This window comes from Piliocolobus tephrosceles, chromosome 15, assembly GCF_002776525.5.
Source record: "Piliocolobus tephrosceles isolate RC106 chromosome 15, ASM277652v3, whole genome shotgun sequence".
Taxonomy (NCBI): Eukaryota; Metazoa; Chordata; class Mammalia; order Primates; family Cercopithecidae; genus Piliocolobus; species Piliocolobus tephrosceles.
In genome coordinates this window covers 69,972,732-69,997,971 of record NC_045448.1, presented here as the reverse complement: position 1 = coordinate 69,997,971, position 25,240 = coordinate 69,972,732, and the positions used below count along the sequence as shown (strand labels likewise).

Genomic DNA, 25,240 nt, shown 5'->3' with positions numbered 1-25,240 from the left:
TATGAAGCTGGTTGCTTTCCAGACCAGAGGGAATCTGCACCCCTCTTGGGAAATCCTAGCCATATACTCCATTTTGCCATATCAGTGTTACCTGTGATTATTCCCTAGGGGCTTACAGGATATAGAGAAGCAACTTTTGTATCCCTTGAAAGAAACCCTAGAAAATAGTACTTTTTCGGTGTCCTTACGTTTCAAGTGATCTTTCAGTTCTAGGCAGCTCCCTGAATGGCCCACCCTTATTGTGGGTCTGTTCACATCCTACAGGACAGAAATAGTAGGTTAAAGATAGGACCAGTTAATCTCATGGTTTTCATTCTGTTGACTTTCTTGGCAGTAGAATGAGTTTCTTTCTCGCAGAGCTAAAAGCTCTGCCCCAACTTCTGCCTACTGGAAAAATTTGGAGCTACCGTGGAGAGTAGTATTGGGGAGGGCACAACTTCTAGCTGGAGTCAGCATCCTTTGTCCTCAAGCCTGAGGTTTTCTGGGCAGCAATCAGGTCATATTTGCTTGATGTGGTGGACATACTTTTTTTGTGTTCCTTCTTGGTGGTGGTCTTTTAGTAACACCTTCCCCTTTCCTTTGAATAACTGCTCCCTCTTGCCGTATGTGGCTGTATGACTCTATAGGGCTCTGGTGGAGCTGTCCTATCACAATGTCTTGCCTTCTTTGCCACAGGAGTAGAGCATGTGACTCACACTGGACTGGCCAGAATCCTTGTCTAGAATATAAAAAGTAAGGATGGAGAAATAGCCTCTCCTTTTGGGCTGCAAACTATAAAGATGTGATTGCAGAGCTATTTAAAGGTTATTTCCCTGTCCATGAGGTCAGAGAGGTAGTTCAAGAGTTCTGACAACATTCTGTCCCTGGGTGTAGATGTGCTGAAAGCTGTTTGTATTTCTGTCCGTTCCAATTACGTGAGCCAGTAAATCCCCTTCTTCATCTAGTTTGAGTGGGCTTCTATTTATTATTTGTCAGTGAAAGTTCTGCCCTCTAGACACATCTTTCACTATGACTGTGAGAAATAAATTTGTGAGAGCTGCATCCTTGAAGAGCTCTGTGAGAGCTCTTCTCTGTAGGAGTGCTGCCACTGAATTGGGAAACCCAGTACTCATCCTGTGGGTGAAGAGTACCCACGAAATTGGAAGCAAGCGAAAACTGGATCACATTTGTATTTTTGACAGGTCCCTCTGGAGCCAGAGTGTGTGGGATGAATTGTGGGAGGCTAATGGGGTTCACTCGCAGGGTCTTTCTGAGACCTTGATTGGTGCCTTTTGTTCTTGTCCTCATTTCTTTTCGTAGGCCGCAGGGGCTCAACCTATTTCTTTTTCCTTTGATACTTGCTACCATCTTCTCTCTCAACTGGTACATTTCTCTGCAAAGCTCCCTAAAAAGTAGGACATATGTGCCCTAGCTCCCCATTTGGTAGCTCCAAAAATTCTTATGCAAAGGAATTTTTATTTTCATAATTTTATTGCTATTTATTACTGGAATTCACATAAGGGTTAACAAAAATGACTATAGCTATTTCAATCAAGGTTCTTCATTGTGTTAGTAATGGCAACTGGAAGCTCTGATGGCCTTCAGCCATCAGATCCAATGGGACTGAATCTATGAACAGGGAAATGTACTTACATAAAGAGATGGTGAATGACACCCCCTTGCCATCATTACTTTTTTTGTTGTCATTCAGAATGTTTTGATCAGGAGAGAAAATCCATTCTCTCATATGTTTGAGTTAGACTCAGATGTCTCCTTTCCTTCATGGAGATCATTTATTTTCTTCTCCTCCAGGCCTTATTCCCAAAGGCCCAACTAAGGTGGAGCTCTGTATAAAGGGAGGTCAGGCACCCAAAGTGTGTATCTTAACTGGCACATGGTTACAAAGGGTTCTTTGTTGTGTTGGGTTAGTGAGGTTCTTCAAGGCCGAGTTGGGAAAATACTGTCCTTCAAAGTTTCTTCTCTTTTGTGTCAAAATTTTTTTTTTTTTACTTTTTTTTTAACTTTTTTTTTTTTTTTTGAGTTGGGGACTTCCCAGTCTTTACTGAAAACTTTTAAAAATTTGTATTTAGACAAATTTTAAAAGACCTGTAACACTAGTTTCTTCTTCTCAACAGTAGTTTCTTCTTCTCAACTTATTCATAAATATCTTCCAAAATAGCTTCTTGAGTGGAGATAGATAAGACAAATTGATAGTCATTGTGACGGAGTAGCAGGCAGAAACGGAAAGTGAAGGGTTAAATAGATTATTATAGTTGGAGCGTGAGAACTCTGGTGGTACTACTGACATTTTCTTTTTTTTCTTTTTTTTTTTTTTTTGAGGCGGAGTCTCGCTCTGTCGCCCGGACTGGAGTGCAGTGGCCGGATCTCAGCTCACTGCAAGCTCCGCCTCCCGGGTTTATGCCATTCTCCTGCCTCAGCCTCCGGAGTAGCTGGGACTACAGGCGCCCGCCACCTCGCCCGGCTAGTTTTTGTATTTTTAGTAGAGACGGGGTTTCACCGTGTTAGCCAGGATGGTCTCGATCTCCTGACCTCGTGATCCGCCCGTCTCGGCCTCCCAAAGTGCTGGGATTACAGGCTTGAGCCACCGCGCCCGGCCACTACTGACATTTTCTTTGTGGCATTGACAGGTTTGCTGCCAGTGCACAAAGATGTTGCTTAAGCATTGGAACCATACCTTGGCTTCTAGGTAATACAACGGAGTTCTCACCAGAGCCTTAGATGAGGGTTCTTAGGCTAGATGTATATCCACAGTCTTTTGTTTCTTGAATTAAGAAATGTATTACCAAAAAGCTCACTGGTTTTTTTGTTTGTTTGTTTGTTTTTAACTTTGCTCTGGGTGATCTAGAGACGTAAGGGATTGAAATATTAAAACGGCTTTTAGGTGAGAAATCCTCTGCTTAGTTACATTTTTAGTTAAATGCTTAGTGACATTTTTCAGCCTCTCTGAGGCAAATGATAAAAGGCATTTTTCCCCTTAAGAAAAACTGAAAGCTTTATGATCACTTAATCATACAACCAGCCATAGAAGGTTAATTCTGCTAATAGGACTTTTTTCACTCATTCCAAAATAAATTTGATCTTTTATTTTGTGCTGTGGTCTAAAGGTGTTGGGTATGTAAAATCCAGTTCTAGCTTCAAGAAACTTACAGCCCAGTGGGAAAATACAGAAAATCATAAGATATCAAAGCATATTTCTTTAGTGAGTGGCTCAAAGAGTGAGAGGTTAATACATGTCTCTAAATCTGTCTGGGGGAGATAAAAAAGGCTTTCCTGAAGAAGTAGCATCTAAACAGAGATAGGGTGGGGATTCCATGCAGAGTAACCAAAGTGTGCAAAAGATTTGACAATCCTGGCCCAGTTCAGGAACTACCTGTTGAGACTGTTAGGAGTGTATCGGGCTGGAAGGACGGATAAGACCAGACCCAAGAACAGCAGTCAGCACTCCAGAAATTCTGTGTGCCATGAACGTTTTTAATACTACTCTAGAGCCATTATGGAGTTCTGATAACTATACATTTTACTGAAGATACCATTTAAGGCTGTTTAAAGCAAATGCCCACGTAATAAATTCTGAGAAACATCATCCCTCTCTAATCAAGTCTCTCTTGTCAGACATGGAGCATTAATTCATAGAATGAATCGTTCATAAGTCAAACGCCCGGCTGTTAAAGCTAGGGAATTCCTAGTCCTCTCAGGTAGGCCATGCGAGGAGGTGGGCCAGCAGTTTCTTATGTCCAGGCTCATAGTCAGATAGTTGAGCCTTGCATTCCTCCTCTACCCTTCCACAATAAACTGAGGGTTATGGAGGCAATGGATGCGGAGGGCTTTTAGGGGCCAAGCATATTACACAGGGAATTGAATTCTTATCACCAGAGAGGCTGACCCTTTGGGGCTTTGCAGTCAAGAATTTTGTTATCTCTCTCCTCCCACCTCACCCAATTCTTTGCAGTTTTTTTTCAGCCTATGTCCCCCAGGATTCCCTGTTGAGACTTCCTGCTTTCTTCCTCCTCTTTCTCCGCTTCGTGCAGTGCTGGAGCGTGGGGCCTGGGGCTGCACTGCGCGCGCACCCGGAGCTATTGCTTTGCTAACAATTCCATCCTTCTCTTTCCGTCATTCCCTGCCAGGTGCTGAGTTTCTCCCTCCCTCTCGGCTCGGTGCCTCCCGCAGCTCGCCCCAGGGAGGGCGTCTCCAGGAACTCCAGGCGGACACTGCCACGAGCTACTGCCACGTCTCCGCCGCCAGCAGTCCAGCGCTTGCGTGGGCTCGGGGGGCGGGGCAGCGCTGGGAGGCGGGACCTGCGCGTGAGCGGCGCGTGAGCGGTTCAATGGGGCCTTACCGGCGGCGGCGCGCTGCGCGCCGAGGGGCGGGGCCTGGCGGCGGTTGCGAGCGGAGCCTGGGAGGTGGAGAAGGCTGTCGTTGCCTTGGCCGTCGCATCCCCGAGGGAGTCGTGTCGGCGCCACCCCGGCCCCCGAGCCCGCAGATTGCCCACCGAAGCTCGTGTGTGCACCCCCGATTCCGCCAGCCACTCGCCCCTGGCCTCGCGGGCCGTGTCTCCGGCATCATGTGTGGTAAGGGGGCCGGGGGTGGGGGGCGTGTTGCCTGGCTGCGCTGGGGTGCGGTGCTGGCGCCGCTAAGGCCCAAGGCGACGGGCGGAAGCGGGAGTGTGGAGGGTGCGAAGTCTGTCTGATGGGCAAGGGGCGTCCAGTGGTGGCTGCGGGGGCGGGGGTCGGCATCCGCGTGCGAGAGAAGGGGTCGCGGCCGGGAGAAAGGCACCTGAGAGTAAGGTGGGCCCCCTCCGCTGGGGGCCAGCGGGCGCCTTTGCGCGGAGAAGGAACGGAGAGGGGAGAGAAACGCCTTTATTGAAAAAGGAGGAAAGGGCTGAGGGAATTGAGGTGTGGAGGGGGGTACCTTCAAAAGGGCCCACCAGGTGAGTGAGGCAACCTGTGGAACATTGGGCGAGGTCTGTTGAACTTATCTTGCATTTTTCTAAAAACCTTTCAAAAAATATTTTACTTGTTTTCAGGCAGGCCCAATAGAAAACAGACCCTAGCTAGAGCCACGATAGTGGCATTAAACGTGATACTTCCTGCCATCCCTTGTCTCAACAGAAATAATTGCTAATCAATAATTTGGTTAATGGGCTTAGACCTGATCCTGTAGTGGAGGAGTCCTTCAAATGTCTGTGGCAATAGATTATACATAATTTATCATTTGCATGTGCACCCATTAATGCCAGCTCTGAAAAATATCATTTATACCTTGGATGTATACCCCTTTAGAATGCCAACTATGAAAAACATCATTTATCCCTTGCATGTGCACCCGTTAAAAATACTAGCTATGGAGAGTTTAACAAATACCTTTGCTAGAGCAGTTAAAAAATTAAGGTTAGGCTCTTTTATTTCATGTTTTGAGAGTCGTTTATTATTACCTAAGTGTTAGTGAAAGAGATTTTGAGAATCGTGTCTGACATGACTGATGTCCTCTAAAATTGGTGTTAACTTGGCTATTGCCAGTAAAAATAATTATATTCTTACCTTTCTTACTGAAATTTACAACTGACTTTATCCCTGGAAGAAAGAACCCTTTTTTTTTTTTTTTTTTTTTTTTTAAGGGAAGTACCATTGTAAGAGAATTGAAAACTCTCTGGGAGACTTCTTATTTGCAGCCTTTTGCACGAAGGAACTGAACAGGAGGTGGATTGTACTCGTTAGTGTGTATATTTCCTGCGTTTATGCTCATTTCAGCTTCTGGAAATGAGGATCAGGTTTAAATTTAGAATAGATTTTAAAAAACCCGCATAAAAACAGAAACACTTATAAATAGCTTACTGAAATTATTAGAGTAGAGCTGACTTCAGAATCAGACTTTTGCAGTGTCTACTTAGAATGGCTTTGCATTTAGTTTGGAACTGCGAAGTAGTGAATTTGCAAACTGGTCAGTTTCCAGCGTGCTTCATTTGCTAGTTAACTGTTCCGGAATGACGGGGTGTGTCCTCATCAAGTACTCATTGCAGGTCATTTCATCATGGTCCAGGAAAAAAAACGTAAAGTACTTACTGAAAAAAAAAAAAAATCAGTGCCAGGCGTGGTGGCTCCCGCCTAAAATCCCAGCACTTTGGTAGGCCGAGGCAGGCGGATCACCTGAGGTCAGGAGTTCGAGACTAGCCTGGCCAACATGGTGAAACTCCGTCTCTATTAAAAATACAAAATTAGCTGGGCATGGTGGTGCCCGCCTGTAATCCCAGCTCCTCAGGACCCTGAGGCAGGAGAGTTGCTTGAACCCAGGAGCTGGAGGTTGCAGTGAGCCGAGATCGAGATCGCACCATTGCACTCCAACCTGGACAAAAAAGAGCAAAACTTCGTCTCAAAAGTAAATAAAAATCAAAAAATAAATCAATCAGATATGGAAATCAGGTTCAGATAAGGGAGATACCTTTAGGGTGAAGACTAAATGTTGGGAGTTTTCACATAGTCTGTGTCTCCATTCCACAGAATTTTACTGCTGAGGAAACAGGTATTGAAGAAATAAAAAGTGAGTATTTGAGGCATTTCTGAGGTCCTGCTTTTAAGTCATACCACAGGTTTGCATGATTCTGGGGATAGGGTTCAGAATTTATTTTCTCTCTAATGTAAATTCTGAAAGATAAGAAGATGAGTGTCATTATTTTCCTCCCACATCTTAATCATTGAACTAAAATTCCTGAGCAGAGAAATGGAGTGAAAATTAGAATAGATGGGAAAATCTGGAAGCTTACCTTCTGACTACTTGCTATCTAGTTAAGTTGTTCTTTTTCTTTCTTTCTTTCTTTTTTTTTGAGACGGGTCTCACTCTGTCGCCCAGGCTGGAGTGGCTTACTGCAGTCTCCGTCTCCTGGGTTCAGCCTCCGAGTAGCTGGGATTACAGGGGTGTACCACCACATCTGGCTAATTTTTGCATTTTTGGTAGAGGTGCGGTTTCACCATGTTGACCAGGCTGGTCTCCTGACCTCGGGTAATCCACCTGCCTTGGCCTCCCAAAGTGCTGCGATTACAGGAGTGAGCCACCTTACCCGGCCCTAGTTAAATTTTCCTAAAAGATTATTTTATTTCAACGTTGTACAATGTTGAAGCAGAAGAATGACAATTGAAGATTCTGATATGCTTTTTTCATTCAGATACACTGATGAAACTGATATAATAATGTTTACCAGCTTGTTTTGGGTTGTTAATAAGTGTTAGGAAAAAAGATCCTATGGTCTGGTAAATTTAGAAAGCAACATATTAAATCGCGTGGTAATGTTTTGTTTTTTGATTGGAGGAGTTCTTAGAATCTTTAATGTATTAATAATAAGCATTGAGAATCTCCCAGAGAAGAATAGTGTCTATTTTCCAAATTTATTTTATCTTCCTTTCTCTCGTTAGTTTGGAGTATACTTTGTCCTTTTTATTTGTATTATTTTTGGTTTTGCTGAGTGTCAAGTCACTTAAGCTATCCCTAGCTTTTAACAGATTCTGCTATTGTTTTTATAAATGTGGGGTTATACCCGTCTGATCCTATGGTGTATATAAAATGGAATTTTTGGGCTGGGCGTGGTGGCTCATGCCTGTAATCCCAGCACTTTGGGAGGCTGAGGTGGGTGGATCACTTGAGGTCAGGAGTTTGAGACCAGCCTGACCAAGATGGTGAAACCCATCTCTACTAAAAATATTAAAAAATTAGCTGAGTGTGGTACACGCCTGTAATCCTAGTTACTCGGGAGGCTGAGGCAGGAGAATCGCTTGAACCCAGGAGGCGGAGGTTGCAGTGAGCTGAGATCTTGTCATTCTACTCCAGCCTGGGTGACAAGAGTGAGAGTCTGTCTCAAAAATAAATAAATAAATAAATAAAATGGAATGTTTGCAAATGAGATCCTTTTTAAAAGCAGTAAAGGAACTTGCAATTTTAAAGTATCCTAAAATGAATTTTTTTTTTTTTTTTTTTGAGACGGAGTCTCGCTCTGTAGCCCAGGCTGGAGTGCAGTGGCTGGATCTCAGCTCACTGCAAACTCCGCCTCCCGGGCTTATGCCATTCTCCTGCCTCTGCCTCCCGAGTAGCTGGGACTACAGGCGCCCACCACCTCGCCCGGCTAGGTTTTTTTTTTTGTATTTTTTAGTAGAGACGGGGTTTCACCGTATTAGCCAGGATGGTCTCGATCTCCTGACCTCGTGATCCGCCCGTCTCGGACTCCCAAAGTGCTGGGATTACAGGCTTGAGTCACCGCGCCCAGCCCCAAAATGAATTTTTCAAAAGGTTTTTGTAATTATACTGTCGGCTTTGGGGATAATTGAGGGATGCTGAGATTGGCTGCTAGGATTGGTCTTAAAACCAGTACTATTAACATATCCTTATATACCATACTGGATATGAAGAAGTTGTGAGAGAAAATAATTGCTTAATAAGCATTTCTTCAGTTGTCCCCTGGAAATAGAGATTAATAGGTTCTGGTAATGAGCAGTAGAAGGCGGGAAAGGGTTTTGTAACACAAGTTTGGGAAATTCTGCTCTTGGAGATTCACAATTAGCGAGATTAAAGGCTCTAGAAAGTTCTAAATATATATCTAACTTTATTTAACCAGGTAGTTCTTAAACCTTTAATTATGAAACCTTTCTTTACTTCATTCCTTTTTAGCATCCAGTGAAATAGTGTTCTGTTTCTGTGGTTTGGGAATTTTTTGACTGTATATTTCAGGTGCCTAGAAAGTGTTAGAAGATACTTGCACATATTTGAAATGATGGCTTTATACTTGGCACTCTGCCCTTTACAGAGATGACTAAAATAAGAGAGTTGCCTTCAAGGAATTGCTGCCTGATCAGAGGAAAGAATGCACATGCAACAGCTTCAGGTGAAAATACACAGTCCTTGCATTGCCATGTCGTAGACCACAAATAGAATGAGTAGAAATTTAGAGACTGAAGAGCTCTGGGCTCTGGGTATCTGCATTAGGTCAGGAATGTTCTGGGTGATGGGACAGGACTTTTACTTTGAGGAATAGTGCCAGCTTGTAGAGAATTAGTATACTGTGAGAGGTAGTCATTGATGGCATATGTTACCCGTCAGTGAATGGAGGCGAAAATAGTTTGAGAACTCCTACCAGAGGATTGAAGGAGGAAATAGAAGTGTCAGGAAAACAGACCAAAGAACAGTGGTTAAAGGCAAAAGAGTTCCAAAGTAGTATATTGCCTTGGACAGAGTCTGTAAAAGTAGAAAAACGTCATTCATATGTAATACTGCAGAGAAGTTAATTGGATATGGTTATGAAGAAATTATTAGATAAATTGCATATGTCAAGGCAGAAGGGTCTCAGTTTGTGTTCAGGAGGGCTGCAAGTAATACGAAAAAGAAGAGGATTTTGGGATTGAAGTCCTCTGGGAGTGTTGAGAAGTTGAATTCTAGAGCTGTGGTTCCTGACCTACAAGCCCTGAAGTTGTTAAAGGGTGTTCATTGCTTATTAATATGCTTATAACTTTGTAAGTTGAATAAAAATTGTTCTAGATCATTGAATAATAAACATGTAACCCATTGTTGTGAAGGAGCCTCAGAATATTTTGATGTTAACAAAAGAGTTCCGTATTTACAAAGTTGTAGAAACACTCATCAAGAGTTATGAGTAAGGCCCGGAGCAGGGGTCACACCTGTAATACCAGCACTTTGGGAGGCTGAAGTGGGCAAATCACTTGAGGTCAGGAGTTTGAGACCAGCCTGGCCAACATAGTGAAATACCATCTCTACTAAAAATATAAAAATAGCCAAGTGTCATGGTACGCACTTGTAATCCCAGCTACTTGGGAGGCTGAGGGAGGAGGATTGCTTGAACCTGGGAGGTGGAGGTTTGCAGTGAGCTGAGGTCACACCACTGTACCCCAGCCTGGGTGACAGAGTGAGACTATGTCTCAATTAAAAAAAAAAAAAAAAAGAGTTATAAGTAGCCAGTGCTTTGGCTCACACCTGTAATCCCAGCCACTCAGGAAGCTGAGGCAGGAGGATTACTTGAGGCTAGGAGTTCAAAATCAGCCTGGGCAACATAGCGAGATCCCATCTCTATTAAAAAAAAAAAAAATTAGCCAGATGTGGTGGTGCATACCTGTAGTCCAGTCTACTTAGAAGCCTGAAGTGGGAGAATTGAGCCCAGAAGTTTGAGGCTGCAGTGAGCTATGATTGTGCTGCTGCACTCCAGCCAGGGTACTGGGTGACAGAGCAGGGCCGGTTTTTTTTTTTTTAAAGTTACAAGTAGGGGAGAGGCTAGCTCCAGAGAGTAGTATGTGTAATATATCTCTCTTGAGGTTACAAGGAAGGATGAGAAGTATTTAATATATGTGTTTTTTTTTTTGAGACGGAGTCTTGCTCTGTCGCTCGGGCTGGAGTGCAGTGGCCCGATCTCAGCTCACTGCAAGCTCCGCCTCCCAGGTTCACGCCATTCTCCTGCCTCAGCCTCCCGAGTAGCTGGGACTACAGACACCCGCCACCTCGCCCGGCTAGTTTTTTTTTTTTATTTTTTAGTAGAGACGGGGTTTCACCGTGTTAGCCAGGATGGTCTCGATCTCCTGACCTTGTGATCCGCCCGTCTCAGTCTCCCAAAGTGCTGGGATTACAGGCTTGAGCCACCGCGCCCGGCTTATATGTGTTGTTAAACTGTTGAAAAGAAGATGGGTGAGGGTCGGTGACTCTCCCTTGTAAACTCACCACTTTGGGAGGCTGAGGTGCGAGGATTACTTGAGGCTTGGAGTTTGATACCAGCCTGGACAGCATAGTGAGACCTTGTCTCTATATTTTAAAAACAAAAAAAGAAAATGAAGACTTTAATTCTGGCTGGGCACAGTGGCTCACGCCTGTAATCCCAGCACTTTGGAAGGCCGAGGTGAGCAGATCACCTGAGGTAAGGAGTTCGAGAGCAGCCTGGCCAACATGGTGAAACCTGGTCTCTGCTAAAAATACAAAACTTAGCCAGGCGTGGTAATGCACGCCTGTAATCCCAGCTGCTGTTTGAGAGGCTGAGGTGGGAGAATCGCTTGAACTCGGGAGGTGGAGGTTGCAGTGAGCTCAGATAGCACCACTGCACTCCAGCCTGGGTGACAGAATGAGACTCTGTCTAAAAAAAAAAAAAAAAAAAAATTAATTCTATAAAGTAAGAATCTACCAAAAATGAAAAAGAAGCTGGGAGGAGAAAATGAGGATTTGAGAGTAGTATGTAGCTTAGATTCTAAAATAATATCTAGGAGAAGTTTGAAAGTTAAGCAAGTGATGAGTTAATAGGATTGGTCAGCAGTTCGGAGGGCCCATCCGAAAGTGGACTGAAATGGATAGATGAGTTCTGCGTGGCTGTCATAGTTCAATGTAGAGATGCTCAGCGACTAGGAGTCAGAGCACAGTGGACCCAGAGGGTTTGACTTGGCAGAATGATGAAAAATTGTCATTTGATGTGAATGGTCAGAGAGAATAGAGAGAGATGGAATATTTGAAGATTGTGAGCAGGAAGTACATGCTTTTTTTTCTCAGGAAAGATGATGACATAGGTAGACTGTGAAGGAGTGTATAATTAGAGATGTCAGGACTTAAGACTAGTGATTTGAGCTCCAGAATGTTAAATGTGGAAGAGATGTGTCATGGAGCCCCTTCTAGTGGCAATAGTTACAATAAAGTAGGTGAGACATGAACCGATTAAAAAAACACACAAAATAATTGAAAGTCTTAATTGTTTCACTTCATATGTTATTTTTGTATGTGTGATTTATTTTATTTTACTTTTAAATTTTTTTAATTTTTTGAGACAGGGTCTCGCTGTATTGCCCAGCCTGGAGTGCAGTGGTGCGATCTCAGCCCACTGCACCCTCTGCCCTACCTCCCGGGCTCAAGTGATTCTCCTGCTTCTGCCTCCTGAGTATCTGGGACAGGCACGCGTCACCCATGCCTGGCTAATTTTTGTATTTTTATAATAGAGACGGGGTTTCACCATGTTGGCCAGGGTGATCTCGATCTCCTGACCTCAAGTGATCCAACTGCCTCGGCCTCCCAAAGTGCTGGGATTGTAGGCATGAGCCACTGCGCTCAGTCTTTATGTATGCTTTTAGGATTGTAGAAAATGTATCTTGGCTGGGTGCAGTGGCTCATGCCGGTAATCCGAGCACTTTGGGAGGCCGAAACAAGAGGATCGCTTGAGTCCAGGAATTCGAGACCAGCCTGGGCAATATAGTGACACCTCATCTCTACAAGAAATAAAAAAATAGCCGGGCGTGGTAGCTCACGCCCGTAATCTCAGCTACTCCAGAGGCTGAGGCAGGAGAATTGCTTGAACCTGGGAGACAGAAGTTGCAGTGAGCTGAGATCACATCACTGTACCCCAGCCTGGGCGACAAGAGCAAAACTCCATCTCAAAAATTGGAAAAATTAGTAAATAAATAAATAATCACATAAATAACAGGCACACTGTGGTCCTAGCTTCTTGGGAGGCTGAGATGAGAGGATCACTTGAGTCCAGGAGGTGGTAGTTTTAATGAGCTGGGATTGTGCCACTATACTTCAGCCTGGGTGACAGAGCAGAGCCCCTGGTGAAAAGAAAAAAAAATGTATCTCAAATAATACTTAATTTTAAAGAAATCTTAAATGTAGAATGTGATTCTATAATTATAATATTGACTAGTTCACTGCAACCTTGAACCCCTGGGATCAAGTGTTAGCAGGGTACTCATAAATGCTTTTTTGTCATTGAATTTAAGTTGCCATTTTCTGAGAATGATGTCTGTAGGTTCAAGCATCTCCTTCAGTTGGGGAGTTATTTTATTCCAAGTATATTCCATTAGTAAGAAAGCTTACACTTGTGAAGTACATGCTGATTTGGGGGTGCTTATGCAGCTCCTATGCTGTATACATCTATGCTTACACAGCTACTGTGTGTGCTGTTAGAGCAATTACCGAAGAGTGGTGGAAAGTTGATTTTAGGCTTTTGCCATTACCTTACTTAAGAACTGTTTATTGGGAGGTTAGGCTGGGTGCAGTGGCTCACGCCTGTAATCCTAGCACTTTGGGAGGCTGAGGCGGGTGGATCCCCTGAGGTCAGGAGTTTGAGACCAGCCTAGCCAACATGGCGAAACCCCATCTCTACTAAAAATACAAAAAATTAGCCGGGCATGGTGGCGGCATATATGATCCCAGCTACTTGGGAGGCTGAGGCAGGAGAGTTGCTAGAACTGGGAGACAGAGGTTGCAATGAGCCGAGATGGCGCCAGCCTTGGTGACAGAGCGAGACTCTGTTTCAGAAAAAAACAAAACAAAACAAAAAAACCCCCCAAAAAACAGCTGTTTATTGGGAATTTTGATAAGACAATTCAAAGACCTGAAAATAGAGGTCAAACTAACGATTTCTGCTCTAACAAGCATCATTGTGAGTTGTGAATGCCTCCCTTGTGAACATGCCCTGCGTGCCTGATGAATTGCTGCCAATATTGTCTTCGGCACCCCAAGATTATAGTTAACCCAGTAGCCCCGCAGGTGGAATGCCTTGGGCTAGCAGTGCTATCAAGGGACAGGGCTATGAAACTGACAGGTTTAACTTCTTAGCTCCCATTTTCCTCATCAGGTATGTCTGAGGCTAATCCCCTTCCTTCTTCTAGCTCTATTACCTTTTTTTTTTGAGATGGAGTCTTGCTCTTTTGCTCAGGCTGGAGTGCAATGGCACAGTCTAGGTGCACTGCAACCTCTGCCTCCCAGGTTCAAGCTATTCTCCTGCCTCAGCCTCCCGAGTAGCTGAGACTACAGGCATGTGCCACCACAGCCGGCTTTTTTTTTTTTTTTGTATTTTTAGTAGAGACGGGGTTTCACCATGTTGATCAGGCTGGTCTTGAACTCCTGACCTCGTGATCCACCTGCCCGGCCTCCCGAAGTGTTGGGATTACAGGTGTGAGCCACAGCACTCAGCCAAAATGTTCTTAGGCTCTCAAGATTCATATAGTGAGCCATTATAAACCAAGGAGATTGAAGTTAGAAGTATTATCAAAGTTGAATGCTGTTGTTGAGTTACATTATTAAAAACAGTGAATTTAATATTGCATTTTTTTTTTTTTGAGACAGAGTCTTGCTCTGTTGCCCAGGCTAGAGTGCAGTGGCACAATCTCAGCTCACTGCAACTTCTGCCTTCCAGGTTCAAGCAGTTCTCCTGCCTCAGCCTCCTCAGTAGCTGGGATTACAGGCACCTGCCATCATGCCCAGCTAATTTTGGTATTTTTGTAGAGATGGAGTTTGAGCATGTTGTACAGGCTGGTCTTGAATTCTTGACCTCGTGTGATCCACCCGCCTTGGCCTCCCAAGGTGCTGGAATTACAGGCATGAGCCACCCAGCCCTGCTGCATTAATCTTTTTAAAAAAGTAGAGTCGGCCGGGCGTGGTGGCTCAAGCCTGTAATCCCAGCACTTTGGGAGGCCAAGACGGGCGGATCATGAAGTCAGGAGTTCGAGACCATCCTGGCTAACACTGTCTCTACTAAAAAATACAAAAAGCTAGCTGGGTGAGGTGGCTGGCGCCTGTAGTCCCAGCTACTCGGGAGGCTGAGGCAGGAGAATGGCGTAAACCTGGGAGGCGGAGCTTGCAGTGAGCTGACATCCGGCCACTGCACTCCAGCCCGGGCGACAGAGTGAGACTCCGTCTCAAAAAAAAAAAAAATAGAGTCTATAAATTGTCTTAGAAACAGTTTTATATCATTAGCATTTAAATGGTTTTAACAAATTAATATACACATTTAATCTTTAAATCGTTTACCATCACACTTTCATTTTTACCATCCGGCTTACATTTTTACTTTTACTATCAGACTTAGATTTCTTAAAAAAGAGTTTAGGAGTGAGTTTTTCTGGATGTACTGCATTATTAGAATTTGTCAGCTCTGGACAGACTGCAAACAATCCTCGACAGGCTTGTGTTTTCAAATCAGCTAGGTTGTATCCTTCTTTAAAGGACTCTAGCTGATGCAGTCAGAGTGGTGGGGACTAGTTCAGATTAAGTTTTTTTCACACTTTTTTTTTGAGACGAGTCTCACTCTGTCTCCCAGGCTGGAGTGCAGTGGCGTGATCTCGGCTCACTACAACTCTGCCTCCTGGATTCAAGGGATTCTCCCCATCTCAGCCTCCCAAGTAGCTGGGAGTACAGGCGCATGCCACTGTGCCCAGCCAATTTTCGTATTTTCAGTAGTAATGATGGGTTTCGCCATGTTGGCCAGGTTGGTCTTGATTTCCTGGCCTCAGGTGATGCGCCTACCTTAGCTTCCCAAAGTTGGGATTACAGGTGTGAGCCACTGCACCTGGCCCACATTTGTATTAAAGTATTGTTTTAGAAAAGATTTGTGTTCTGTGTATTGTCTTTTAATGGCCTGGTTAAAATACTTAACTGATAGTTATCTGTAGGTGGTTAATCTTTCTCAAAGATCAGTGACCCATGGGTGAAGAGTGCAAAGTTTGATTTACAAATGGGTTATTGGCTTATTCATATTACAGATACTTTATTAAGGAACAGAAGTAACAACAAAAACCCAAGACTCATTCTTCTGAATTAAATGGGTGGAGTTGGTCTTGAGACTCTTCTGCTGTCCTCTTGTGTTTATATCATGAGTAGCCATTGAAAGTTTGAAGCTGCACATGGCTGTGCCGCTACAACTCTTACTTTAGAAATACCCTTAAGCAGCATGTTGTTTATCCTTATCTTAATTGCTGTGCTTTGAGGTTGGGAATGCTATTTGTGGGTATCTCTGGGATATCAGTTAACTCATTTTCTATTTTTGAATTAGGTAAGATAGATGTTCTACCCACCCCTACAGGGTGGTCATGCTGTGAAAGTAAGATGACTGTACATTACAGGAAAGCTTAAAAAATATAAATGTAAGATGTGTGTGTATTTTTTTTTTAATCTGAATGAAATACAGGATTTCTGTAAGTCTTTGGCCTGGAACTACTTCTTTGGGGAGAGCTGAAACCGTTGTTTCAGGTTATTTTGGATTTTAATGTGTGAGTTTCTCCTTTTTAGGGCATAATTTATTTGAGAAAATTGCACTGTATTGATCATGGTGATCAGTATATATGTTATGACTTTCCTGTTGGGTATCAACAATGCGCTATTTTTGTATGCTGAAATGTTTCAATAGAATCACACTCTATAGAAGTAAGTATCTCTTTTCAGGTGGAAATGAAGACTAGTTATTTGGGAGTTCTGTCTCACAGAATTAATTTAAATACCTTATGAATCACAATTACAGTGAAATGTAGTTTAAGAAAAAGGGAAGTTTTAAAATAAGCAGCTTGAACTTGTATTTTAAAATATTTTAGTCTTCAGTTTTGATACGTTAAAGCTGTGTCCACTCTGGCCAAAGCACAGCCATGGAAAACCTCAGATAATGCCCATGCTGCCATTCCTAAAATGTGGATTTCCCTTACCTGTGTTCTGTTACTTCTTTTCTTATCTGGTTCAGTTCACATTGTATTACTCCTTTTATTTCTAGTTTTGTTTTTCCACATGATTGCTCTTTTTCTCTGAATTTTCTAGAGTTGTTACCTGGTTGTCATTTGCTAATATGATAAACAAGTAATTCAAGTAGTTTTCTTTTAAGATAGTTATGTATTTGGTCAGTTTTTACTATTTTACGTAATTATTTAAGGGGTGAGTATTTTTCACATCGTTTATTCTTTTTTTTTTTTTTTTTGAGCCGAAGTCTTGCTCTGTTGCCCAGGCTGGAGTGCAGTGGGGCGATCTCGGCTCACTGCAAGCTCCGCCTCCCGGGTTCACGCCATTCTCCTGCTTCAGCCTCCTGAGTAGCTGGGACTATAGGCGCCCGCCACCTCGCCCGGCTAATTTTTTTGTATTTTTTTAGTAGAGACGGGGTTTCACCATGTTGGCCAGGATGGTCTTGATCTCCTGACCTCATGATCCGCCTGCCTCAGCCTCCCAAAGTGCTGGGATTACAGGCGTGAGCCACAGCGCCCGGCCGCATTGTTTATTCTTAAATGTCACTGATAGCATGGTTATTGGAAGTAAGCAAAATTAATCTCATTGGTATAGATTTTAGGGCCTGTATGTTGCTTAAATTACTTCAGAAATTTTTTTCTTGAAACGAAATGCTCTGTATATAGGACATAAACTATAAATTTGTTAATTGGTTTTTAAAAAAATTAAATTTCACTTGACAAAAATGGCAGTCATGGAAAATAAGGAGCCAGCTTTATAAGCTTCTTTGAAAAAATTATAAACATGTATTTTGACATGTTTACTTTAGTTTTTTATACTTATGAGAAATTCTCCCTTGAAAAAGTTCCATTGCCTTTAAACGGTTTGAAATGTTGTTTGAAAGACAGAATCTAACGTCACATTTTTTCATATACTTGACATAATTATGCTAATTTTGATTTTTAAATCAGAATTTTTCATTAAATATTTGTTTGTTTACAGGTATATTTGCTTACTTAAACTACCATGTTCCTCGAACGAGACGAGAAATCTTGGAGACCCTAATCAAAGGCCTTCAGAGACTGGAGTACAGAGGATATGATTCTGCTGGTACTTTTAAAAAAATGCTATGGATTTTGCATGATTATTTAAATAGAGATGATTATTATTATTAATTAGGTGACTAGACTATTAAAATCTGTTTTGTTTTGAGTAAATGTAAATTGGAAGAATTTTTGTCTTTTAATCATATTTAAAGGATTTATTTATGTAGTCTCAACAGTGTTACCATTTATGTGGAGTATTGCTTATGATGATCTTCTATTAATTAAGAATATTATTGTAAAAACATCATATGGGGCATTATTGTGGTAAAACAAAATTCACGAAGGTCTTACTCTGTAGATTCTTTTTTCTTCCTTGTAACTTTAATTTTTCTCCATTGATTTCATGTTTTGGCATATAAACTTGCCTCAGATTCTTATTTCTTATTTTTATTATTTATTTTTGAGGTAGGGTCTCACTCTGTCACCCAAGCTGGAATGTAGTGGTATAGTCATAGCTCACTGCAGTCTCGAACTCTGGGCTCAGGCAATCCTCCCTCCCCAGCCTCCTAAGTAGCTAGGACTATAGCTGTGCGCCACCATGCCCAGCTAATTTTTAAGAAGTTTTTATAGAGATGAGAGTCTCACTATGTTGCCTGGGCTGGTCTCAAGCTCCTGGCCTCAAGTGATCCTCCTGCCTTGGCCTTTCAAAGTGCTGGGATTACAGGCAAACCACTGATTCAGCCTCTTCTATCTTAAATAAGTGACACATAAACATAACTTTCTGTGTCAGAGGTTCCTAAGACCATCCTCAAATCTGATGGTTCCCTAGGAGGACTCACAGGACTCAGCATTTGGTTGTAATCATGGCTATGTTTCATTATAGCCAAAGAATACAAAGCACAATCAGCTAAGGGAGAAGGTGCATGAAGTGAAGTCTTGAGAAAGCTAGGCACAAGTTGCTCACCAGTGGATCAGTGCCTCAGGTTTTCATTGGGGGCTGGTCACATAGGCACCCTCTGCCTAGCATGTACCAAAATTCTAGACTCCCAAAAGAAGAGCAGATGTTCAGCATAAACCACATTGTTTGCACAGTTTGTTTAGTGAGATACTTTTGGTTAGGGTGGTAGGAATCCTTCCAAAAACCAAGTTTCAAGATACCAGTGAAGGGCCAACCTTGAAAACAGGCCTTTCTAAGGATAGCAGTTTCACACCTGCTATGTTAACTCTTTTTTGTACACTTAACATTGGCACATGGAATGGGCATTTGTGTTCCTTGACTTTCCTTAGTGATGGAAAGTCAGTTCCTCAACTCCTTTGTTTTTAAAATTCTCTCCTTCCTTAGCTTCTTTGATAACACATCTTACTCTCTTCCTAAGATGCTAAGATTACTTCTTTTCTGTTTGCTTTGGAGGCTCCTTTCTTCTACTTACAGCTCGAATATTAATGTTCTTCAAGATTCTTTTCGAGATGAGTCTTGCTGTGTCACCCAGGCTAGAGTGCAATGGTGCGATCTTGGCTCACTGTTGCAACTTTTGCCTCCCAGATTCAAGTGATTCTCCTGCCTCAGCCTCTCCAGTAGCTGGGATTACAGGTGCACGCCACCACGCCTGGCTAATTTTTGTAATTTTAGTAGAGATGGGGTTTCACCATGTTGCCTAGGCTGGTCTTGAACTCCTGACCTTAGGAGATCCACCCGCCTTGACCTCCCAAAGTGCTGGGATTATAGGTGTGAGCCCCTGCACCCGGCCAAGATTCTTTTCTAGGCCCACTTCTCTTATTTGGTGTCTTCATGGGTGAGCTCTGACTTTGTCAGTCTTCTTTTTTTTTTTTTAAATGAAGTCTTACTCTGTCACAAGGCTGGAGTGCAGTGGCGTGATCTTGGCTCACTGCAGCCTCCACCTCCCGAGTTCAAGCAATTCTCCTGCCTCAGCCTCCTGAGTAGCTGGGATTACAGGCGCCTGCCACCACTCCCAGTTAATTGTTGTATTTTTAGTAGAGATGGTTTCAGCATGTTGGCCAGGATGGGCTCAATCTCCTGACCTTGTGATCCCCCCACCTCAGCCTCCCAAAGTGCTGGAATTACAGGCGTAAGCCACCATGCCCGGCCCATCAACCTTCTATTAATATATGTTAGTAACTTCTTTGTTTTCTTTTTATTTTTTGTTTTAATTTTTTTGTGTGTGAGTATATTGGTGACTTCTAATCCAGATATATTTCTTCTTTTTTTCTTGAGACAGAGTCTTGCTCTGTGGCCCGGGCTGGAGCGCAGTGGCCGGATCTCAGCTCACTGCAAGCTCCGCCTCCCAGGTTTACGCCATTCTCCTGCCTCAGCCTCCTGTATAGCTGGGACTACAGACGCCTGCCACCACGCCCAGCTAGTTTTTTGTATTTTTAGTAGAGACGGGGTTTCACCGTGTTAGCCAGGATGGTCTCGATCTCCTGACCTCGTGATCCGCCCGTCTCGGCCTCCCAAAGTGCTGGGATTACAGGCTTGAGCCACCGCGCCCAGCCCAGATATATTTCTTCTAATCTGGATGTATCTCCCAGCTGTATTCTAGGCCTCCTGGAAGTTTTTTCCTAGATAGACCATGATATTTTAAACTTTGCATGTTCAAAAATTGAACTGAGGCCGGGCGTGGTGACTCATGCCTGTAATCCGAACACTTTAGGAGGCTGAGGTAGATGGATCACTTGAGGTAAAAAGTTCAAGACCAGCCTAACCAACATGGTGAAACCTGTCTCTACTAAAAAAACAAACAAAAATTAGCCACGCATTGTGGCATGTACCTGTAATCCCAGCTACCTGGGAGGGTGAGGCAGGAGAATAGCTTGAACCTGGGAGGCGGAGGTTGCAGGGAGCCGAGATTGCACCACTGCCCTCCATCCTGGGTGACAGAGCAAGACTGTGTCTCAAAAAAAAAAAGAAAAAAGAAAAATAAGCTCAATACACTGCAGTCCTCACCCTACTTCCCACTCTGTTTTTTATTTGTTTTTGAGATGAATCTCACTCTGTTGCCCAGGCTGGAGTGCAATGGCGCGATCTCAGCTCACTGCAACCTCCACCTCTCGGGTTCAAGCCATTCTCCTGCTTTAGCCTCCCAAGCAGCTGGGATTACAGGCATGCCCACTGTTTTTCTATGTCCCTTTTATTGAGAATCATTCAACAAGTCCTTGGAGCCATTCTACAAGTTCTTTGAGGTATTCCAGACTTCTCCTGCTTTCTCACTTACATTCAGTTAGTTCCACTTCCCGATATCATTTATCTCTGTCTGCATTACCACTGTTTAGTTCAGGTCCTCTTCATTTTTGCTTTGCTGTAGCTGTAGCTTTTGACAACTGGTTTCTTCCTTCTGTTTCTCTCCCTCCAGTTCTTTCTCTACACTGTTTCTAGAAGGGCTTTGCTAAACATTTTTGCCGAATCACTTCTCTGCTTAAAGGACAGTGTTTTCCCAGTATCTTCAGGGTAGCTTTTTCAAGTTCATTAGCAACTTAAGGAGACTGTTAAGAGATGTGTTCTATGACCTTCCTTCCTTAGCTACCTTCTGAGGTGGGTGCCCATCTTTTGCATTTCTCCATTGTATCCCAACTGTAACCTATAGTATTTTTATTATAATTCATAATTATGCTGAATTATTTTTTCCTTGTCTGTCTTCTCGATAGACTTAGAAATTTGAGGACAGGAATGGAGTTATTTTTGTTCTTGTGTCTAGCAGCTATCCTGGTTCTTGATACACAACAGGTTTTCAGTAGATGTTGAATTGATAAATAAGTGAATTAATTAGATGAGAATATATTTTTTAATTAAAAATTTTGCCTCACATTAATAATTTTATCAGTAGCCAGTTTCTAAATCTTGCTTTTTTACCTTATGATGGTTTAGGTGTGGGAGTTGATGGAGGCAATGACAAAGATTGGGAAGCCAATGCCTGCAAAATCCAGCTTATTAAGAAGAAAGGAAAAGTTAAGGCACTGGATGAAGAAGTTCACAGTAACGTACTTAAGTTGATTTTTGTCCCCCTTCCCCTTCTCTTCCTTTTCCCCTCCCCATTCTCCACCAAGTTACTCTCTCCCCCCATATTTTGGGACCCATTTTAATGATAATGGTCTGTAACATTGAAGGGAGGAAAGAAAAGTAGTTTTGTTACTGTCTGGACTAGTTTTAAAATGTGCCTGAGCCTGAAAAATAATCATTGCAACTAGGGAAAGAAATTAGTTAGGTATATACCTTCAGCGCAAGCTCTGAATAATAAGTATCTTCAGAGCCACCATTCCTGAGGAAGAGCTTTCCATAGGACAAAAGGTATTTTTAGTGATGTCCTTATACACGTGTCTTCACTTGTCTTCACTTTGAATTAAATGCCTAGCTTGGATGTAGTCAATTTTGACGTTGCATCTTTGAGTAAGTCTGATAGAATCTGGTAAGTATCATGTTCTCCCTCATAGTTTTCTTCTCTGGCACAAGGATTGTCAGAGATGTATGCCCCATCAAAGAGGATTTACTTCTCAGTATTTAGGTCATAACATTATGCTTACACATTTTATTTTTTCATAAGAAACTTGAAAACAAAACAAAGTTTAAAGTAGATTGATTGAAAAAATACTTTTAAAATTCTCCACAAAATCCAGGAAACAGCAAGTATTTTATGTACCTACTCATATGAATGCCATCATAATCATTGTGGAAGAGTACAGGTAGAGGAAAATGATGGATTTTGTCTTTTTTTCCCCCACATAAGCCATACATTTAGCTTTGTAGTACTTGTTTAACAGATTAAATCAATACTTATTTTGCCTGTATTGTAGTGTAAGATTAGCTAGGGGTAAAGCAGACACCCAAATAACTACACTTCAAAAACAATAGTATAAATATCTACTGTGTGTTCTGCATCCTGTATACCAGGCTGATATAGTGGGTTCTGTAGGAGAGAACGGACATTGCTGTGAGATTCAGGGGAGAGTTGCCACAAGTTGACGAGACTGGGAATACATAGGGAATGGGTGCTCATTATATTTGGTCAGTGAAGATGGGAAGGGAGGACCTTCTGAGTAGAAAAGCATAGAAAGATAAGAATAGTAATGGCAGGTTTGAATGATAGTAGTCCTTTTTATTTAAAGTATTGGTAGACAAATATGGGAGGTTATAAAGGCAGATTGTGAACAGAATCACCATTATTCAATGTCAACATATTGAAACATGCCTCTTCGCAGTAAACTTTTTTTTTCCCCCCCCAGATGGAGTCTTGCTGCAGTGCCCAGGCTGGAGTGCAATGGCACAGTCTTGGCTCACTGCAACCTCTGCCTCCCAGGTTCAAGCGATTCTCCTGTTTCAGCCTCCCGAGTAGCTGGTATTATAGACATGTGCCACCATGCCTGGCTAATTTTTGTATTTTTGGTAGAGATGGGGTTTCACTATATTGGCCAGGCTGGTTTTGAACTCCTGACTGCAAGTGATCCACCCACTGCGGCCTCCCAAAGTACTGGGATTACAGGCATTAGCCACTGTGCCTGGCCAACTGGTTTGTGTTTGAAGCGTAATTATTTGGGTGTCTGCTTTACTCCTAGCTATTTTTTTTTTTTTCTTTTTAAAGATGGACTCTTGGTCTCTTGCACAGGCTGGAGTGTAGTGACACAATCTCGGCTTACTGCAACCTCTGCTTCCTGGTTCAAGCAATTCTCCTGCCTCAGCCTCCCGGGTAGCTGGGATTACAGGCGTGTGCCACCACATCTGGCTAATTTTTGTATTTTTAGTAGAGATGGGGTTTTGCCATGTTGGCCAGGCTGGTTGTGAATTCCTGACCTCAGGTGATCCACCCTCTTTGGCCTCCCAAAATGCTAGAATTACAGGCTTGAGCCACTGTGCCTGGCCAACCCCTAGCTAATCTTACAATGCATGCAAAATAAATATTGATTGAATTTATTAGCTACAAATGGAAACTTGCAGCTATTATTGGTGAATTTGTGACTGGTAAATCACTTTAAAGAGCAATCTGACAATATCTACCTGGGAAATGCCTATACCCTGAGACTAAGCACTTCCACTCTTGGATATATACTTGAAGGAAACACAATGAACAAGGTGACATGACAACAAGATTCATTGTCACAAAATTTGGAAACAGCCTAAATGTCTGTAAATAAGGGAATGGGATGATACAATAAGTTGTATATGCCGGGTGTGGTGGCTCATGCCTGTAATCCTAGCTCTTTGGGAGGCCAAGGTGGGCAGATTGCCTGAGCTCTGGAGTTTGAGACCAGCCTGGGCGACATGGTGAAACCTCATCTCTACTAAAATACAAAAATTAGCCGGGTGTGGCAGTGTGTGCCCATAATTCCAGCTAGTCGGGGAGGCTGAGGCAGTAGAATCACTTGAATCCAGGAGGCAGATCTTGCATTGAGCTGAGATCACGCCACTGCACGCCAGCCTGGACAACAGAGTGAGACTCCATCTCCACAAAAGAACAACAACAAAAACAACAAAAAATAAGTTGTATATGATAGTGAATGACCATATGTAGCTTTTGAAAGGAGTGCACTGAATCTGGTTCTGCATATGGGAACATGGATAATTCTTGGTATGTAAAGTATAGGACATTTAAAAACACAGAATGATACTGTCATTTATGGTCTCATGTTAACATAATCATAGTTTAAAAGTCATGTATAGTAAGACTGTCAACTTGAGAATCCTCTGAGGAGGAAATGAATGGGATGGGGATATAAAGGAGGTATCAATTGCATTTTTTTTACATTTATTTATTTAGAGTTTCCATATACCACATTGATTTTTTACATTTTAGATCCTAAAAAATATGTAAAGCACAAATGAGTAGATGTTTCGTTAACTCTGAGTATGGGTAGTTGGGTGTTCATTATTCCCAGCAAATTTAAATATGTTTTAAGTATTATTTTTAAAAAGGGAAGATGACATCTGAGAAAAAGCAGGCAGAGGGCAAGGAGCCATGGGAGTAGAGGTAGGTTAAGATGGAAGATGCAAATGAGGAAATTATTGAAGCAGTACGGCCCAAGAAGATCAAGGCACAGGCAAGCAGTTGGCCTTTAAAGGAAAGAGTGTACTTTAGGAATCAAAGGTAAAAGACAAACTTAAAGCAGATAATTACCAGGTGAGAGGACAAAAGCTGAGTAAAGTGGAAATTGAGGGACTGTAGGTAGGATTGAGCTTTACAGAGAATAGAAAAGATAGGATGAACTGTCGGGGAACTGGATTGAGCTATCAGTTTAATGAATAAGGAACTTGGATACATGTTTCCTAAGTAGCAACAGTGAAATAGGTGTGCTGATTACCATGAATTTGAAAGGGTCTTAATTTACAGAATTTTCTGACTTTATTCAGTATTGCTTGGCAGTGGATGGGAGACGAGAAACTGAGTGTGGGGGTTATCTAGACTTAAGATTCAGCAAAGGGCTTTAAAACGGGTAACAGACAATAAGGAGGAGTCAAGGATTCAAAGTCATGATTAATTTATATGACATGAAATATTTATTGTGGGAAATGTGCTTATTGTCACAGCAATAAGTTTTTTCTGCCGGGCGCGGTGGCTCAAGCCTGTAATCCCAGCACTTTGGGAGGCCGAGACGGGCGGATCACGAGGTCAGGAGATCGAGACCATCCTGGCTAACACGGTGAAACCCCGTCTCTACTAAAAATACAAAAAAAAACTAGCTGGGCGAGGTGGCGGGCGCCTGTAGTCTCAGCTACTCGGGAGGCTGAGGCAGGAGAATGGCGTGAACCCGGGAGG

The 25,240-nt window shown here is 42.7% G+C and overlaps 1 protein-coding gene across 2 annotated transcripts in view; it reads left to right on the top strand.

Annotated features, from left to right (window-relative positions):
• The first annotated feature begins 4,373 nt into the window (after positions 1-4,373).
• GFPT1 (glutamine--fructose-6-phosphate transaminase 1) overlaps positions 4,374-25,240 on the top strand; it is a 63,160-nt gene continuing 42,293 nt past the window's right edge. Inside the window, exons 1-3 of one of the 2 annotated variants that reach the window (XM_023224003.3) lie at positions 4,374-4,568; positions 17,440-17,547; positions 21,364-21,471. In XM_023224003.3, the coding sequence (XP_023079771.1) occupies positions 4,562-4,568; positions 17,440-17,547; positions 21,364-21,471 (223 nt within the window). In that variant the 5' untranslated portion in view covers positions 4,374-4,561. Of the gene's footprint in view, positions 4,569-17,439; positions 17,548-21,363; positions 21,477-25,240 lie in introns of those variants that run through there. The other variant, XM_023224004.2, reaches the window with a different exon arrangement.